This window comes from Colius striatus, chromosome 12, assembly GCF_028858725.1.
Source record: "Colius striatus isolate bColStr4 chromosome 12, bColStr4.1.hap1, whole genome shotgun sequence".
Lineage (NCBI taxonomy): Eukaryota > Metazoa > Chordata > Aves > Coliiformes > Coliidae > Colius > Colius striatus.
In genome coordinates this window covers 23,274,592-23,293,178 of record NC_084770.1, presented here as the reverse complement: position 1 = coordinate 23,293,178, position 18,587 = coordinate 23,274,592, and the positions used below count along the sequence as shown (strand labels likewise).

The 18,587-nt window shown below is 47.5% G+C and overlaps 1 protein-coding gene across 1 annotated transcript in view; it reads left to right on the top strand.

The window, feature by feature from the left end:
• The first annotated feature begins 1,367 nt into the window (after positions 1-1,367).
• The window catches only part of ARHGEF26 (Rho guanine nucleotide exchange factor 26), a 41,111-nt gene continuing 23,891 nt past the window's right edge, over positions 1,368-18,587 (top strand). The window contains exons 1-6 of the mRNA XM_062006213.1: positions 1,368-1,480; positions 1,724-2,831; positions 4,278-4,317; positions 6,262-6,407; positions 9,021-9,077; positions 11,804-11,964. Of these exons, the coding sequence (XP_061862197.1) occupies positions 1,476-1,480; positions 1,724-2,831; positions 4,278-4,317; positions 6,262-6,407; positions 9,021-9,077; positions 11,804-11,964 (1,517 nt within the window). The 5' untranslated portion in view covers positions 1,368-1,475. The remainder of the gene's footprint in view (positions 1,481-1,723; positions 2,832-4,277; positions 4,318-6,261; positions 6,408-9,020; positions 9,078-11,803; positions 11,965-18,587) is intronic.

The following is an 18,587-nucleotide window of genomic DNA, read 5'->3' as shown; positions in this document are numbered from 1 at the left end:
AGGAAACACCTTCAGCCTAACAATGCTTTCACAGCTGCCAGCTATTTAGCTGTTTCCTGAGGTCACTTAGATGTAAATGACCTGAACATTTCACCACTAATTTGGGAGGCAGAAAACTTGAGCAAAGGTCAAGATTAACAGGAATGGGTATGGTGCTGTATCAGTGCCTTACTGTCCCATCTCCAAACACTGCATTGCAGTGGTGTCCCAGGCTGTGAAGGCAGGGCCTGGGCTGCACTTTCAAGTACTCCAGGAATGTCTGTTCTGCCTCTTTGGAGTGGATGCATGCACACACAGGAACAGAGCTCACACCTACATGTGATGCTCCATGCATTTGAGGGAAGCCTGACAATTCAGTTTTGGGATTCGATGCTAGGAACACATTCTAAATGGTATTTTATATTTGTATCCAATGTGACATTTGATAGTGGAGCTAAATAATCGCTCATGCTAAACGCCCCACACACTGGGACAAGATGGCTTTTAAAACATCCGGATCGTTACTTTTTTCCAGCTAAAGCGGAGACAAACTTTAGTTGTAGAGAAGCAGACAGTGAAGTAAGGGCATGCTGTGACTTTTCAGTGTAATGGAAGAGAGAAAGTGCCGGTGTTAGCTACGGCAGGGAGCCTGCTGCAGGGGCTGCCCCGGGCTGCGGGAGCCCGTGCCCTGCTGGGGCCAGAGCAGGGCACACAACGTGAAGCACGTGCTTTGTATTGCTTCTGAAAACCGGCTCTCTGCTCCTTTACCCGTGTTCATCCGATGCACCAAAGCCCTAGTTAAGTTTCAGCATTTCTAGAGACACTTTTTTTTCCAGTGTGATGTAATCTGTCGGAATTCCCAGCAGATTCATGGTTTATTTCTTTTCTTACCCAAAAGCTGCTCCTTTGCCCAGCTTTCCCCCAGCCGTCCCTCCGCGGGCAGCTCGGCAGCCTCGGCTCTGCCCGGCGCTGTCCCCAGGGCCGAGCCCTCGCAGCAGCCCCCCGCGGGGATGCCACAGCCGCTCGCGGCTCCGGGCACGGGGCACCTATGAAGTCATTTTCGCAGCGTGGAGGTGCCTGTGCACCCCTCCAGAGAAAAGCCCGGGGCTGGGGGGGATTCCTAGGCATTGCACGGGCTGGAGAAAGGCTCCGTGAGGCTGCTCTGCACGCCCACCGCCGGCACTGACCCAGGCGCCCCCCTGCCCACGGCAGCCCGTGCGCTCACCCTGCGGGCCCGCAGCACGGGGTCAGGGCAGAGCCGGCCCCGCGCCCGCCGAACCGCGCTCGGCTGCTGAGCGGCCCCTCCCGCCGCTCGCTACCTGCGGCCCCGGGGCGGGGGGCAGGGGAGGGGCCGGCGGCGGGGCCAGGCCGCGCCGGGCAGCCCGGAGCCTGAGCGCGGGGGGCCGCTGGAAGGCTGCGGAAGGGCTGCGCGCCGCCTCGGCCGAGCCGCAGGTGGGGCGGGGAGCGGCCGTTCCCCCGTCCCGGAGGGAGCTGCGATGAGGTGAGGCCCTGGGCGCCGCGGCTGCGGCTGGAGCCGGGGCGGGCGGAGCGCGGCCGGGAGCGGGCCCTGCCCTCCCGGGGCCGGCCGGCCCAGCGCGGGCTCCCGCAGGTGGGAGCGGCAGCAGCGGCCGTGAGCCGCGGGGCTCGGCCCCCGCTCTCCCGTTCCCGGCGCGGGGCAGCGGCCGTGTCCCAGGGACTTGCCGCGGCCTGACGGGCGCTGCCGTTCGCCGTTGCCGAGCCGCAGGGAGCGGGCGGCGGCGAGAAGCGGCGGCGGGCGGGAGGCGGAGCTGCCGGAGCTGCCCGGCCGCGGCGCCGAGGAGCGGGCGATGGACGGCACCGGCGAGGCGGATCTGTCCCCCGACGGGGCGGCGGCGCGGTGGAAGAGGAGGTCGACCCCGCGGCCGGTGCCCCGCGCCTGGAGCAAACCGCGGCCCCAGTCGTACCAGAGCGCCAACGGGCTGCTCGTCACCGACTTCCCCGTGGAGGACAGGTGCGTGTTCACCGTGACGCAGCCCGCCGGCAGCGTCAGCACTCGCCCGGGCGGCCCCGCGGGTCTCAGCGCCGGCACGGCACCGGTGTCCAACGGGAAAGTGCGGCGCCCGGCCTCCAAGGCGGCCTCCCCCGAGCTGCCTCCGGAGCCGTCCCCGCCGCCGCTCGCTCTGGTTTCCAACAGCTCTGTCGGGTTTACCGCGAACGGCGCGGCTGGCTCCCCGGGCGGCCCGCTGCGCCGGCCCCTGAGGATATCCAGCCCGTCGGCGCTCTCGCCGCAGCAGGAGCGGATTGTTTTTACAGCCAGCCCTCAGCCCTCCCCTTCCCCCGGCGGCGGCAGCGCGGCTGCACAGCCTTTGCGATGCGGACGGGTTTCCAAAACAGCCGACGGCGTGCCGCTGGGCCCCCCCGAGGTTTCCCGGGAGATGTCCCCGGAGCCAGCCGTGACTCCGCAGAAGCCGGCGGCTCCTCAGGACCAGCCCGTGGTCCTGAGCACCAACAGCCCCGCCGCTCTCAAAGTGGGCACGCAGCAGATCATCCCCAAGAGCCTGGCTTCTGAAATAAAAGTGGCGAGCAAAGCCCACGGCCACAATGCGGAGACGAGCAAGAGGGTGCTGAAGGTTCGCAGCATGGTGGAGAGCCTCAGCGTGCCTTTGGTGGCCGATGCTGAGGAGGAGGCCGAGCTGGACAGCCCAGGCACCCTGAGGCGCGGCCTGAGGTCCACGTCGTACCGCCGGGCCGTGGTGAGTGGCGTGGACTTCGACAGCTCTGCTAACTTTAAGAAGAAGAACAGAATGTCCCAGCCTATACTTAAAGCAGTTGTTGAAGATAAAGAGAAGTTTTCGAGCCTGGGGAGGATAAAGGTGAGTTGTGCTCTCAGTGACACGTTTATTGAAGTGGAGTAGGCTGCACAAGAGCGTGATTTGCAGTTTCTGCTGGGGGGGGTCACTTTGCTTCCTGCTGCTGCTGTAGTTAGGATATCCCACAGATCCCTTACAAGTGTTTTCAAACTGAAGCGGCAGAGGCTTCAGGGACATGATTCTGTTGAAATCTGGGCAGCTCCCAGCTGTGTGGATGGCAGCCTCACACTTATTTCCTGCTGGATTCCCCAGCACTTCGAGCTTTTCTTTCACAAATTGATGCCTTAAAACCTGTTTCCCAGAAGGTAGTACGACAGGAAGAAAAGAGACATTGCCTGCTAGAGTAGACTGAGAGCAGAAAGAGCTTCCTGCCTTACTCCTGTATCTGAGATGTTACTTCTAAGGTGTTTGTAAAAGTTAGGGTGTGATATTTTTTTAATAGATAGAGACCACTTGGGATATCTTTTTGTAGCTTAATTTTCATGCCTGTAAGGAAGGGCAGAAATCCTGGGTTTATTTCTTGGTTATAATCCCTTAGGAGTAGTTGATTTATGTTGAATGTTAATGTGTTAAATTACAAATGTTCACTGAAAATACGATTTTACTTCAAGGTATCACCTTGCCATCTTGCACTCTTTTCCTTTTAAATGTAATTTGTTACTTTAAAAGAAACATTGGTAAATTTCCGTGGAGTGCTTGGGATTGTGTCATGAAGTCCTCCAGGCCAAGGGCTAATGCTGTAGCTATTATCATCCTTATCAGCTTTATGATAATATTCAGCCAAATGAAAAGTTACGGTCATGGAAACTTTTGTGAAAGTGCTGCAAGTGGTGAGCTAGGAATGGATGAAATTGTGATGTGCTGCTGAGCAGGGAGGTGCTGAGGGTCGGGGTGCTGTGGCTTTGGCAGTGCACTTTAAGTTGTTTCAGATAGGATGTGACACTGTCCTGGCTTTTTGCTAGCAGCAATTTTGTTTTAAAGGACTTCTTAGCCCATAGCACTTGTCACACCAAAGCAGCTGGTTCATGTCAAAGGATTGCTTTGGTCTCAGAATGTTAGTTTCCAAGATCCTTGCTGTGGTGTGGGAAGAGCCCGTCAACCACTCGGCTGCTCCATACAGCCTTGCACAGCACTCAGTGGCAGTGCAATGAGTTACAGGCTCACTGAGCCCTTGTAAAGCTGATAGACTGGGCTTTTGAGACATGGGAAAAATGAAGCATTTGGGACAAATACATGTAAACAGTGGGTGAGAGGAGGAGAAGTGGTGTAGCTTGTCACTCTGTGATGAAGCAATTGTTTTCATGAGTTGTTTTCACATCAGAGGGGTGTAGATTAGGGGCTGTTAATTTAGGCCTTAAGTATCAAATAAAACAGAAGTTCTTTTTACTGTTGGGTATTTTGCATCCTCCTTTTAATGCATGTGTTTCTCTTTCCTGTTAAAATTGTCAGAAGAAAGTGCTGAAAGGACAAGGGACGTTTGATGGGGAAGGTAAGACCTTTTCAGCCCAGGCTTGACAATATGCTCAGTCACAAGAGAAGTTAACTTCAGGAGCATTTTGCACATTTCTTCTATACATAGTCAAAATAGCTTCTTCCAGTATACTGACAAAAATATGGGACCATTGTTTTAGCATCAGACATGCTTTATTTTAAAGAATATAGAATGGCAGTTATATAGAATGGGGTATTTTTGCAGGGCTTCCTTTCAGCTTAAACTGCTGCCCCTCCTAAAAGACAGCTGGTCCATCTGTCTGTCGCAGCGTTAGAGTCCTGCAGGGTGACAGGGGTGAGGTGTGTTCCTGCAGCAGGGACTGCCTGCATGCCTTCCCCTGGGACTGCCTGTATGCCTGTCCCTGGGACTGCCTGCACGCCTCCCCAGCTGCAAGACATAGCTTTGATGGATCAGCTGAGGGTTTTGGAGCCATTGCAGCTGACACCTGAGTTGCTATTCTCTGAGTTCATGGTTTGTGCAGATGTTTCTCTCCTTTCTGCATAAGGCCAGGGTGCTGGATTGAATTCTTTGACTGTAATCCTTTTTTCTTGCTACCTAGACTTAAAGTTGAAGTGTCAGGAAACCGCAGTCCCTGTATCTGATGTCTCTGTTCCTCACCGATTCTGCGCTTTGCCAAGTGTGCTGTTTTTCCCAATATTTCCACAAGAAAGGAATTCTTTCCTGGCCATGAGTCTGTGGGGGTTTCATTGCAATAACTGCTACTTTCTTGGCTTTTCTCTGCATAATGCCTCCTTAAGGTCATCCCAGCTGCTGTGTTACCTTCGTTTTCCTTTATTTTCACAGCTCTCCACTCTGTTCTGTTTGCATCACCCCATCTTACTCTGATTTTCATCTTTTCTCACACCATCTCTGACGTTTTTTTGAATTCCCTTCCAATGGCTCCCTTCTGTCTTGGGCTGATTCCAGCTAATAACTTTATCTGTAATGCCTCTCAGAATTCAGTTGCTGAACACAATTTCCTGTCTTAAAAAGGGTATAAACTCTATAGCCACATTCCAAAGAACAAATACAAAAGGCCAGACCTTGTATAATGCTCGGCCAGGGCTGCACGGTCTGAGCAGGTGGAACAGATCCACCACCCGCCCTAAGAGCAGCCAGACTTTCTGTTTTCACTTGTAGGGGAAGACGGGATATTGTCCAAAGCCTGGCTCGTCTCTAAAGCACCTTTTAGAGTTTGCTTTCATGACAGCTTAATGCGTCTGTAGGTTGTTTCAGTCTTGAATTTCTCTGTCCTTTTCCTTTTTCAGCTTTTGAGAAGGGTGTGTGGTCAGGGAGGCTGGGAAATGGCAAGGCCCTGCTCCAGCCCTGTGCCTCTCTGCCGTTGCTGTTACTGGATGAATAGGGGCAGTACTGAAGTACAAAACGAGTGTGTTTTGTCTCAAGGTTCAAAGGCCTCTCCCTTACTCAAAGCAAGCTTTGAAGTTTTCATTTGGATTAGTTCTGACCTCGAATTTCTGAAGTTTGGATCATTCCCTTCTCTCAGTGAGGTGTGAAGGTGGGATTTAAAGCTGGCAGAATAGAAGCTGGAATGGGTAGTGGACTTACGGTGGTGTTGCAGATGGAAAGAGCTGGACCTGTAGATCAGTGGCTCTGCTCTACCAACACACTTGTTCCATGGCTAATTATGAAACATTGTACAGCAAAGCAAGGAAGAGAAAATTGGTTTCTGTTTTTTCTTGACAAAGGACATGTCTGTTCTTTAATTCAGTCAGTGTGGATCTTTCTAGTAACGGCACAGTGACCCATTGTTACTGTACTGCACCATTGTCCATCCCAAATGAGATCCTGTCTTTGTCTCTCGGAGTTTGGGCACGGCACATTGACACTTTGGTTTCTGTCATTGTTTAACTGGTTTAATTTTTCTGAAAGCAGCTAAGCTAACTTTCTAGCAATTAACAGCTTACTGTTGTTGTTCTATAGAAAATGCTGTATTGTATCAGAACTATAAAGAAAAAGCTCTGGACATAGATTCTGATGAAGAGTCAGAGCCCCGAGAGCAGAAATCGGATGAAAAGGTTGTTTTTCACTACAAGCCCCTGAGATCTACATGGAGTCAGCTGTCTGTTGTGAGTATTACTCATTGTGTAGTAAGGATTTTTACTTACTACTGGAGGTTTTGTATGAAGTTTGTTGTCTTTGCCCTTCCAGAACATCAAGTGTCTCCAAATATTATTACTTTTTTTTTATCAACAAGTTTGCACCTATTCAGAAACAAACAAATGCATCCTGGACGTGTATAGCAAACAGTGGTGTGAAATCCTCACATTACAGGCACAGTTGGGTTTGTAATAAATAAGCAGTGATATGTGCAGTGTTGTGATCATCTTCTACACTGTAACCGGTTTGTCACTGTGACAGCACCACACGCTGTGCCTCTGCTTCTCAGGGGACTCACTTTGAAAGCAAGGCATTCACTGATTGAAAAGGGAAACATACAATTAGTCACTGGAGTAATGGAAACACGCAAATGAGTATCCCAACTGCATCGAGACCACATTTAGCTGAATTTCCTACAATTACTTAGACCTTATCATCCCTGGAGGGAATCCACAGCCATGTAGCTGTGGGGCTGAGGGATGTGGGTCAGTGGTGGCCGTGGCAGTGCTGAGGGAGCTGTTGGACTTGATGGTCTTGAAAGTCTTCCAACCTAAACTATTGATTCTACTAATCCAAGTCAGGAGCTCTCGGTTTAGCTTTTATGTAGGGTATAAAGAAACCACTGACCATGTTTTCTCAGTCAGTTTTAGTAGACACAGACTGATGATGCTGCTAGAATTGCTTTCCCTGGTTACCCAACACCTCCCTTTTTCTAGTGCAAGTGCTGGTGTGGCCACATGAGAGCCTGGTTGAGGGTATGTGCTTTGAAATTGCCAAGCAAAAAAAATCAGTGTGGTGTAAGGTGACATTAAATACAACTTCAGAATGCAAAGGAATTCATGCTTTGTAATTTCACAGTGTAAGATCCATTCCTGGGTTTGTGTGGGTTTCTTTACTTTTTAAACTGTGCTGGACAAAAAGAACAATAATGGAGCATGACTGTCTTGTTTGCACTTTGAATGTAAGAGCCTGTCTTGGTCCTTCCCTCTGTCACTGGAGATGGCTGCTTCAGCCTCAGCTGCACAGGAGAGTTGGGAGGGTTCCTCGGGAGAGCTGCAGTTCACACACGTGTGTGTGACTGTTCTGAGAGAGGTGCTGTCAGAAAGCCTGAGACAACAGGTTTCAATCCAAACAGGCTGTAAACTCAACAGTGAAGTCTATGCTTTGTAGTTCCTCTCAGTGAGTTGGAGTTGTGTGGATCAAACTTGAGCTAGGATTTAGTCCTGTTCTGACTTAGCTGAACTGTGTTTTTTGCAAGATGAGCATGTGGGTCCTGATCAGTTACTTGTGTTTGTTTTGCATAAAAAGCATTGCAGTTGAGACGGTTCGTTTTGATATAAATTAGTTGCTAAGCCTCAGCCAGATCGTCTAGGGCTATATAGACTGTTTGGAAGAGCTGTCTTGCAGAAGTAGATGGCCTTTTGCAGTTTAAGGTATTGAAATATGACTCCCTCTTTGATTCAGTAGTTGTGAGGAAGGCAAGCCCATGTGGCTTTGAAAGTATTTGCTTTAAATTTCTTTTTAAACAAACGAGGTACTTTAACTGTAGTTAATTTGCTTCATGTTGCCCAAAAAGTTTGCTTAGAATTAAGTGAATTTGGGGCTTTTTTCCTGCCTTCTAGGCAAACCAGCAGTTAATTGTCCAATAGCTGAGGTATTTTGGAAGGAATGCTACCCAGTAATACTGCTAATTTCAAAAGCATTAATTAGTCGTGAGAGCAAAGCAGTCCAAAGGTCACCCGTGTGAGAGAACGTGTCCTGTGCCCTGTGGACAGTTAAATAAACCAGCTTGTTCTTTATGGTTTCTGGCACAGAGAACTTGTTCAGTGTCTTTACTTGATTTACAAGGCTGGGAGTGAGAGGTGTATGGGAAGAGGTAGTGCACTGTGAGAAGGGAAGATGGGAATCTGAACCTCTTATTGTCAGTCTGTGTTTATAACTTGGGGAAAATTACGTGCTGAGTGTGTATTGAAAAGTGAGTGTGGGATTATAACAGGAGGTCAGCTGGAAAATGTCAGACTATTGGGTTAGGAAAGAGGGAGAGTAATGTGTCTGCGGTGTTTGTTAGCAGTGACTGTGCTGGGAAATGGAGGGAAAAGGCAGCAGGATGGATCCACGCTTTCAGCAGGAAACCTACCCAGTCTGTGCCTTGAGGGGTGTTGGTCAAACGAAGACAGGGAGATTTTTCAGGACGACTTGGAAAATGAGGCTTGTGATGTACGTGTGTGAGTCAAGACACGTAACTTCTGTAAGGAGAAAGCAGTTTCCATGCTGCTGTGTGTGTGTGAAGTCCAGGGAGACAGTGCAGGGTGAGCAGGGTTCAGCTCTGCATGCCTTTGCTGCAGCAGTTCTGTCTTTGTGTCTTGGGATAGTTTTTAATGACGTTATTTAGTTGCCTCCAACAAAGTCAAATGACAGATGTGAACAGCTTCATTTTCGTAACTTGTGCCGGTTCATTGCAGCCTTTGTGAAGTGGGTAGATGCTTTAGCTGGGTGCTTAGTGCACTGTTTTCATGGCCCTGTATCTTAGACTCTTGCTTTTCTATAAAAGACGTTAAAGGTTTTGATTTCTTTCTTTTTAGGTGAAGAAAAACGGGTTATCGGAAGCGATCAGTCAGGAGGAAAGGAAGAGACAAGAGGTACCCTTCAGCACATTCCTCTTTTGCTGGTTTTGTAGGGATGCAGTGCATGCTTGATGTCCTGCTCTGTTGATAAGGAGACAAGTTCATCACACTGCTTCCTGTCCTGCAGTGAAGTGTCTACTCCCTCCGGGGAAAATAAATAAACACAGCCTGTCTGCCGCTGTGTGTGGGTGCCTCCCTGGGCTCTGGCTGGAGGAGGGCTTCCTCCTGTGCTTGCTCCAGGGGAAGGTGTACAATTAACCCTTCACAGAGGGTAGAAGGTGACACAGAGGTTTTTAAAGGCAGTGAGGAACAAACAGCAGCAGCTTCTTACTATGCCTCCTAGTTGTAACTAATCTTGTGAACAAGTGTGAACAACTCTTGTGGCTAAACTTTTTCCTTTCACACTGAAAGGGAGTAGTTGCACCAGTACTGTCACCAGTGCAGCCAACAGCAACCATTACTGATGCAGTTCTGTCTTCTCTCTCTGTCCCTCTCCCTTTGCTCCTTTTGTCCTCTTTATCTGCTTTCCTCTCTGCTCCTTTTATCCACTTTGTTTTACCCTCCTTCCTTACTTACAGGGGCTTTATAAAAATGAATGAGAGGTGTTGAAAAGAATAGCCTGACCTAGCCAGCTATATCCCTGCAGTTCTTGAGGTATGTCCTTCAACAGGAAAAATCCCACCTTTTTATTTACTAGCAGCCCTGTAGCGTTACCTGCCGTGGTCATTTGTTCCAATACCTTCATCTTGCCCCAGGAGGTACCTCAGTGACTGTAGCTGAGTGAGACCTGACTGGCATGTTCTGTGAAGTTCATATATGTGTATAGCAAGCCTCAAATATCAATTCAGCTGCATGGCCGACAGTTGTGGTGTTGATACATGAAATACAGAGATGTGTGAGATTTAGATAATGGTTTGTTGGGGTTTTTTATAAAGCTGCATTTCTGGGAAGGGAGTGTGCAGCAGTTTGGGCCATGTGTTCTGGTTTTCTGCCTTCTCCTGCTGGGAAGCTTTGAGACACAAGGCATTTATTTCACTCGTATCCTTTAGGAGCCTCTAGTTGATGTTTCCCTGAGTCATATTTACATCCCTTCAAGGGGAATAAGTTCTTAAGATGCCTTTTAAATGTAAAGTCTTCAGTGTTACCAAAACTGTTTTCAAGCCTGAGTGGTTTTACACTGGACTATTAGAAGCCCATTCTTTCTGAAGGAGCACAAATAGGTATCATTAACTCGTAGTTGCACAACCAAGTTGTCTTTTGCTGTGTTTCTTTTGAATTTCCTTGTATCAATTATTCTTTACCTGTTCTTCAAATTGCTTTTTATAGCCTATCAGATTATTTTTTCCATCTCACATCTGCTTACCTTGATATCATGCAAGTGAACCACAGTATGGTTTCAGATGTCATTCAGAAACAGTTAGCAGCCACCTGGGAAATGCCTCTGAGTGTCCTGTGGTTGCTGGTTGTCACAGGCAAGATTGTTTCATAATCCTTTTTTAGTTTTATTCTCCAACATGTGTTTGGGTCATGGTAAGATGATATTCTCTCCCTTCCTTCCACATATAGAAGCAAAGTATCTTTCTTTGTCCCATTTATTTCTCACTATGCTAATCAGTCTCTGTTATGAAACTGGGAAGAAGTTTGTGAAGGCCTTCAGTAAAAGCATCAACAAACCCCCAGCCAAAACAAGAATGACAACAGAGTTTGTATAGACTCCTGTCATCTGCAAGACCCTCTCTCTTTCCCCTTTTGGGTTTGCAGAGCCGTAGGTATTAGCCTTTCTAAATACTCACATCTGCACTGTTGTATTTCAAGTATATATTTCTCCTTTGGTTTGAGAATGCCTGGCAAAGGCAGGTGCAAATAACTAATGAAATTAGGCAAAAATGCAAGAAAATATGCGAGTATTAACATCAGTTATATTGAGATCAGGTCTGTTACCTCTGCTGGTGGTATTATTCTGTGTTAACAATTCTTGTGTTGCACTGGTGACAAGTGTGACTTGTTGGAGTTATGACAAAAGTGATTATTTCCATGTCTACACATATGGGAACTCTGTTGGATATAAAGTAAATAAAGCCTGGAGAGGTAGAAGATGTCGAACAGATGAATAGGCTTCTGCTCTCAACTTTGATGTTTTAAAGCAACCAAGTCACCACTGTGGATTTGTGGCTAAAGCCTGCATTTTGCAAAGGGTTTTGCTTTCCTGTAGGTGCTTGGGTGAGCCAAGTGCTGTTACCCAAGAGTGCTTTCAAGGAAACAACTTGGCAGCTTCGGTTTAAAAAGAGCAAAAGCAAACACTGGCTGCTCAGGAGTAATGTGACTGATAGGAGACTTCCAACTGGACCACAGCTGGAAACTTCCTAATTCCACAGAAACAGGCATGGTTGGGTTTCTTTAAATGTAAAAACCTAACCCAACCAACCAGAGCCCCGCCAGGAATCACTGGGGAGTGATTCCCCTCCCTGGACTTTGTCCTCAGACTCTACCAGTGTACTGAAAAGTCTGAATATGTCTTTTTTGCAAGTGGATTTTTTCCTAGTGTTAAATCACTTGTTTCAAGTCAATGATGCAGCTATCGTGGGAATGGATATCTGTGTTACAATCTCTAGCTTGCATCTAATAACTTCTCTCTGCATCTCTCTTCCTCGTTTTCCTTCCTGTGTTTATTTGTTTGGGTTTTTTAAAACAAAAAAGCCCAGTGAATGACAAGTCTTTTCTTTCCCCCCTCCACATTACAGGCAATATTTGAAGTGATATCATCTGAGCATTCTTACTTGCTGAGCTTGGAGATTCTGATCCGGATGTTTAAGAATTCCAGGGAGCTGAGCCTCACAATGACCAAAACAGAGAGCCATCACCTTTTCTCCAACATCACGGATGTTTACGAAGCCAGCAAGAAGTAAGTGTAGCAGGGCATTTCTGCAGGTACAAAAGCTTGTCAGTTTAAATCTAGTGATGATAAAGCTACATGTAAAACAATTATACCTGAAGAGTGATTCCTGGTGGTCAAAGTGCCTTTCAAGCAAGCACATGCCATGTACAAAACAGGCTCTTCAGCGATACTGCACGATGAAGGAACAGCTGCAAGGCAGCAAACTCAGCAGACATTTAGGCCTGGCAATTTATGAATGAGAAGTCAAATGTTGCACTTGTTAATATGCAGAGTCTTGCTTTTATATAAGCTGTGATGTTCTAAATCCTTTAGCATTTAACCACATTTACCTTTGTGGAACTTGTCAGGTTTCACGTTCCCGGTCCTGGTCGTGTTCTTTCTTGGTTTCTGTGTCTCAGAAGCCCCATGAAGTCTGTGGAATTTTACATCTGTTGTACAGCAGTTTGACTTTGTCTCCTGAAGTTTATGCAGTAATAAGGTTTTGCTTCATGGAGCATACACATGGGAGAGTCTAATATATCGTGTCAAGTCTAAACCTAACTTAGGAGCTGTATAGTAGGTGTATGTTTGGACTTCCTCAGTACACCTTCATTTCTCAATATTAGAGGGTAATTGTCATTTTAATTAGCCTGCAGACTTTGCTCTGCTTTGGGTTGTTTCTGTTGCTCAGCTGACCATACCAGGATAGCTGTGTGAATAGCTGTGCTTTGGAGTTCTGCCTTGTGTTTTTCCCCTGTGTTCCAAATCGTTACATCCATTGTTAAATTTATCACTTAAAATATTTAAAGCAGAGATGGGGGTGGGGAGAGCAATATTTTTAGGGGAATTCTTGCAACCCTTTTGATTAATAGTCTTCAAAGGAAGTGGTGGGGAGGTCGGGGGGGGGGGGGGGGGGGGAAGAGTGGAAAAATACCACACTAGCCTAAAATTATAATCTTGTTCTTTCTTGTCTGGAAAGTCTAATGGTTTGAGAACTTGATGTTTTGTAACTTGGAGTAAAAACAGAATTTGTAACTCCTTTTTAAACTTAAATGAAAACAGATTTTGTTTCCCAAGTTATGCAATACTGCTAAACTGTAGCAAAACTTGGTGCTGGCTTTCTGCAGCCTGATCTGTGTAAATAACCAAAGTAATTTTTCTAAAACAGGAGGCTCTTGCTTCATATCTCCAGCCTTTTGCTTTCCATTGCCAAGGTCTTCCCAGGTATCAGAAGTCATTGGTTATAAAATTGTAATACAATTGAGCATCTGCCCCATTACACTGTATTTTAAGCAGCCTTTACTTAAAAATATCAGTCTGAGCCTGAGTGTAGTTATCAGTGGCTTTGGTTGCTCAGACAGGAGTTCGGTGAGCTGAGGAGCATGAACTGATGATAATACTATCTCCAGTCACAATTGCTTAAAGCTTGTGTCTGGGAACTTTGGCTTAGAACATGTTTGATGGAAACTCTCCAGAAACAGAGATAGGCTTCAAATGCATGGCAAGGTCACTTCTGGGGGAACAAAGCTGCCTTTGTTAGTGCAGACAGCAGAGACCTAATCTGCTTTTGGGAGCTCATTGGAATGTGTCTTAACAAAGAAGAGTCCATCTGAGTAATTTGGGCAGCATAGAGCATACAGTTGGTTTATGAAAACGTCCTGTAAGGTGGCTTCAGAGAGCTGAAGTCTTCTATGGGGTATTTGTCTGTCTGTGTGATTGGGAGCTCACAGCTGACAGACCACAAAATCACACAAACAGCAACCCGAGGCACAGACCGGTCGGATGGGGCTGCCATGGGCCAGTTTAACTAGAGAGAAAAGCTCATGCAGCCTGAGAACACTGTTCAATCAGTCTCCCTCCAGCACCAGTGCGTGGTGCAGGAGAGGTCAGATTGCCAAAAGCCTGTCTGGGGAAAGGGGAGTTACAGGGAAATGGGTGAAATGGCTTGAATAGTCAATGGTCTGACAGGTCAAACCATCGAGTTGGTAGGAGAAAGGAAGGCTTCGGTGTTTTTGTTTCTCCTTGTGCCATTAGGTCAGCAAAAGGGAAGAAGCTCGTGGAATATCAGAGGATCAGTACTAGCAGAAAAAGACATGAATGCAAAATGTTTAGACAGGTTCTGACTTTAAACTCTGTGTCTTGATTTTTAAGCCAGAAGCCTGTGTGGGTTTGTCAGGTGAGTTCACGTTTTGTCTGAGTATCTCAGTTTAACTTTATAGATGTGAATGTATGTTAGGAACCAGGTACATTTTCTCATAGCACCTTTTGATAAATGAGGTTAATGTTTCACCTCATTCCAACGTACTTCAGCTGGTGCAGCTTCATCCTTTCCATAGGAAAATACAGTGTTTGTGTTTGTTTGAGAGTGTGTGTGTTAGTTAACCAGGCATTAAAAACATTTACTTTCAGAGCTCTGTTGCTCAGTTTCTTTGTAAGACTTGTAATACTGGACAGTGATGGACAGAGTGATGGGAACAAGAGGGAGAACTCCCTCCCCAGTGACCCCCAGCAGTACTGGTGAGCACTTGGACCATACCTGGTGCTTGGGTTGTGTGGGGTACAGAGTGCTGCTGAGCTCACCAGCTGTGCTTTTGGCCTTTCTCCCATGATCTGCTTTTACTGCCAATGAGGCCTCTTTTGGTTGTCAGGAGATTCCAGGGATTCTGGAGGGTATGTTGTGGAGTGTTCAGATTTTAGGTGCCCACAGAACACATTCATGGCTTTGCATCATATCAGTGACCTGGCACAGTGCGTTTATCCTGTTCCCTCAGATTGCTTCCTGCAGGGTTCTGACATCAGTGCTCCGTGCTGAACTCTTTGGTTTTACTGTCTCGGAGTTATTTGTTTAGAGGGTTCTTCTGGGAGCTGAAATGTACTGTTTCTTTGCAGATGACTAGCAGCGTTGGTAAACAGTAACCTGAGGTGAACATGCAGGTGGCACTTGTGTTCCTGACCCAGGGATTGTTCGTTTGTAATTTAGCTTCCTTATTGGAGAGGAGATTAGATATGGAACTTCAGTGCTCAGGAGCACTGAGTCTGAGCACAGTCAATGCTTCCCTCAGCTCGTTCTCTTGGGTGAACAGAATTTAACAGAATGTTGGTATCTAAACTCTTTTTTTCTCAGGAAGGAAAATATTTGTGCATAAATATGCATTGTATAATAGTTGATTTAGTAAATGCCTGGCAGTCACCTGGACAAACAGTGTACATGGAATACCCTCCATGGTACCCCAGACTGTCATCCCAGAGCTTTCCCTCCCCTAGCAGTGACGTGCCACCTGCAGTCACAGACCAAAGCAGGCAAGTGCTTTTTTTGGCTGCTGCCTGTGGAAAGGTTTCTCAGCCCAAGATTTTTACTGTTGATAGTGAGCTGGAGTGGGATTGCCAGTGGGGATGTGTTTTAAGTCGTAGGTTTACAGAGAGCAGTCTGTCTTAATGTAACATTGGTTTGGAGCAGTAAAGAGTTCTTCAGTACGTTTCCTTCTGTCCTGTTCCAGTGCTGTAGATGGTGTCCTCTGTGTCAGAGCCTCTCTGAAGGGACACTAACTCATCATAAAGGAAACCAAATCTGTTCACAAATTGCTTGTCTCTGGCTTGTGCTCTCCTTTGTGAAATGAAATACAGCTCCTGTTAGGTTTCCTAGTCTCTGCTCAGGTGTCTTTATCTTTGCCTTCATGCCCGCTCAGAGGTGCTGTGAAAGGTCACTTCTGGAGAGGCTGGCTGAGAATCCTCAGAGACCCTGCAAGTGGCACGGAAAGTGTTGGCAGAGATTTGCAGTTGTGCATCTGTTACCATTGAGTTTAGCCTGAACCTGGAGTCAGTTATTAAAGCTATTTGGAACCAGAAGCCTGAATAAACTTGTGTCACTCTAACAGATTGTACCGTGTCTCTAACCAGCACCAGTGTGAACATAAACTGTCCTGATGCATTTTTTTTCCAATGGTGGATGTGTGAAACTTAAATATTAGTTGCATAAAACTTGTATTTCTTCAGAAAGTCTTCTGCAGCCCTCGTTGCAGGACCAGCATGGTAGGGTTTATCTATTTGTGCCCTTCATGTTTTTTGCACGCTGGTGTAAAAGGTCCAGTTCTGGTTCTTGCAGTGGGGGTTTTCCCCTCAGTGCAGCCAGCTGCCAGCCAGATAAGATGTAGCTGAAAAATAATGTACAGGCCAACCTAGTCACCTCCCTCAGCTCGCTGTTGGAGCAGCTCCCAGATCCCATCAGGTGCCAGCCTATGAGCAGTTGTGGTGACATGCCCGAAAGAGCAGGGTAGGAAAAGGAGTAAGTTGGGGAAAAGCTGTGGAAACTGGCGTTGCCACAGCTGTGGTGAGAAGCTGCCACCTGCTATAATGTTTATTTGTACTGAAACCTATCTGGATGTTAGAGAAACATACTCTCTGTTTTAAATAAATAAATAATAGTCTCGCAGCAGCCTTTAGAGCTGATTTCTTGGAGCCTCCAACTCTTCTTCTGTAGCCTAACCTCTGCATAGACTTATTTATGTGAATATTTATGTTTAAGGACAGAACAAAAGTACTTAAAAATGTTAAAGCCTTCCAGCTGTAACCCAAAACCGTTTATCCAGTAGGTGTTTCGGCATCCTTCCCTGCAGAGCGTCGCTGTAAATGGAAGCCTGACAGTGCCCACACAGATCCTCTCAGTCAGCTTTGTTGTTGGCTCTTACAGGGTTTCTTCTAGTAGCAACTTAGGAACCTTTCACTAATTTTCTGGTTCACTGTTGCTGCAGGAAGCACAAAAGAGGAAAACTGTGTTTATCTCTGCATTTCTTTGGTATTAAAGTGAATGTTCAACAATTATTCCAACTTGCATCGCTGCTTTCCTTGTACAGAGACTGATAAGGACTGAAGCAGCAGCCTTCCTTAGTTGAGACCTAGAGATAAGTCTTCAAGAGGTCATTCTGGTTTCAGAGAACTGCCATTGCTCTTCTTGCATAAAAAGAATGTGCAGCTTTGAAAAGGCCCCAAGTCATTAGTAAGTCTAGAAATATCTGTTTAGCAAGACTGTCACAGTGGGAGGATATATGTACGTTCCCTTGGCTGCTCTCATGCACCATTGGGACGATGTACTTTGTCTAAACGAGATGTTAAACCTCAGATCCATGGGTTGGAAGCTCTCACTGCAGATAGATGGTTACACCGCATTGCTCCAGGCAGCAGTGAGGTTGGTCTGGGCAGTGCTCAACGCTAGGAAACCTTGCCTGCCCAAGTGTGGCTTCAGCTGTCCTTCCTGCCCTACTCTAACTTTTGCTCTGGGTGGGACTGAGGCAATGTGAAGATGATGTACACAGATGTTTACTGATACATTATACATGAAGGGCAGCTTTCTGTGCAGCAGTATCGAGACCTGCAGCTTTCTCCATACCTTTAATTGTGTGTGATGGCTTACTGCCGTGGTAACTTCTCCTACAGATGTGTAGAAAAGAGCCTGAAGTGCCTGTGATGGCAGAGAGAAATCCTGTGTGGTGTAGTCCCTCACAGCGTGTGCCCTGCCCTTGGCCTCTGCTGGGATGGGCCCTGCCGCTGTCCTTGGCCTCTCCCGTGCCAGATGCTGCTGCTCTGCCTCAAACAGCCCTGCGGGGCCATAAAACAGCACCACGTGGCCAGCAGCACACTTGGACTTTGCACTTGCTCTCCTTTGGTTGGGGAAGGTAGGCACTTGTCAGCTTGGCACTGGTGCCCTTGGGAGAAACATTAACCTGGGAGCGTTGGCGGCCTGGCTCTGGCACAGGGCTGCGGGAGCTGTGTGGCCATGGCAGTGCCACGGGGCTCAGAGGGAAGAGGCAGGAGCCTGCTGGGGGAATCTGTCGCTTGAAACAAGCTGACACGTTCCAGATTTCCTCTGGAGAGCTTCCTGGGTGCTCTAAAGTCACCATCATTTCTAGGCTGTGGTGGAGAGGTCCCTGGCTGATATGTTTCCCTCGTGACTAAGCAGCGCTGAATTTATGGGTTTGTATGGTTCATGATTCTCTAGTAACAAAAATTTCCTCCCAGCTATCGAGACTGATTGGATGTCTCACGTGCAGTAACACCCCCAGCACTGCCTGCTGCTCAGACCTGCTGGTGAAGCTGCGTTGCTGGTGGCAGCCCAGGCCTGCAGAGTGTGGGAAGCCGTGCGTGTGTGGGTCCCTGTTCCCTCTGCTCACCCTGTGGCTAGGCTGTTCCACAGCTGTGTTGCATGGGAGCAGCCTGTCCCTCTGCCTGGAGAGCCTCAGAGTCATTTATATGGTCTTTGTCCATGACAAGTGAGCTTGTGGGCAGTTTCTCAGCCTGGGGGAGACAGGCAGAAGCACACCACTTCTTCTGAGCAGGATAAAAAGCAGTACTTTGTTCAGCATGGGAAAGGCTTTTGAAATGCAGACTCCTGTGGTGGTGTCTGTGTAGTTTATCAGGAAGATTTACAGCTCTGGTGGCACAGCATGTCCTTTGTGGGTTCATTTGTCAGTGGGTATTAATTGGTGGAATCAAGATTTGGTGCTGTGAAATGCACACCATTGAGCTAGATGCTGTGAGCACTGACCTGCTATCTCAGGAATCTCCCCGTAACAGGATATATTGGCAGGGTTGCCGTGGCCTTTTTCTTGTTCTGGGTTCCTGCCAGAGAGCTGTGATTAGCTGCAGAGGCAAGTGGC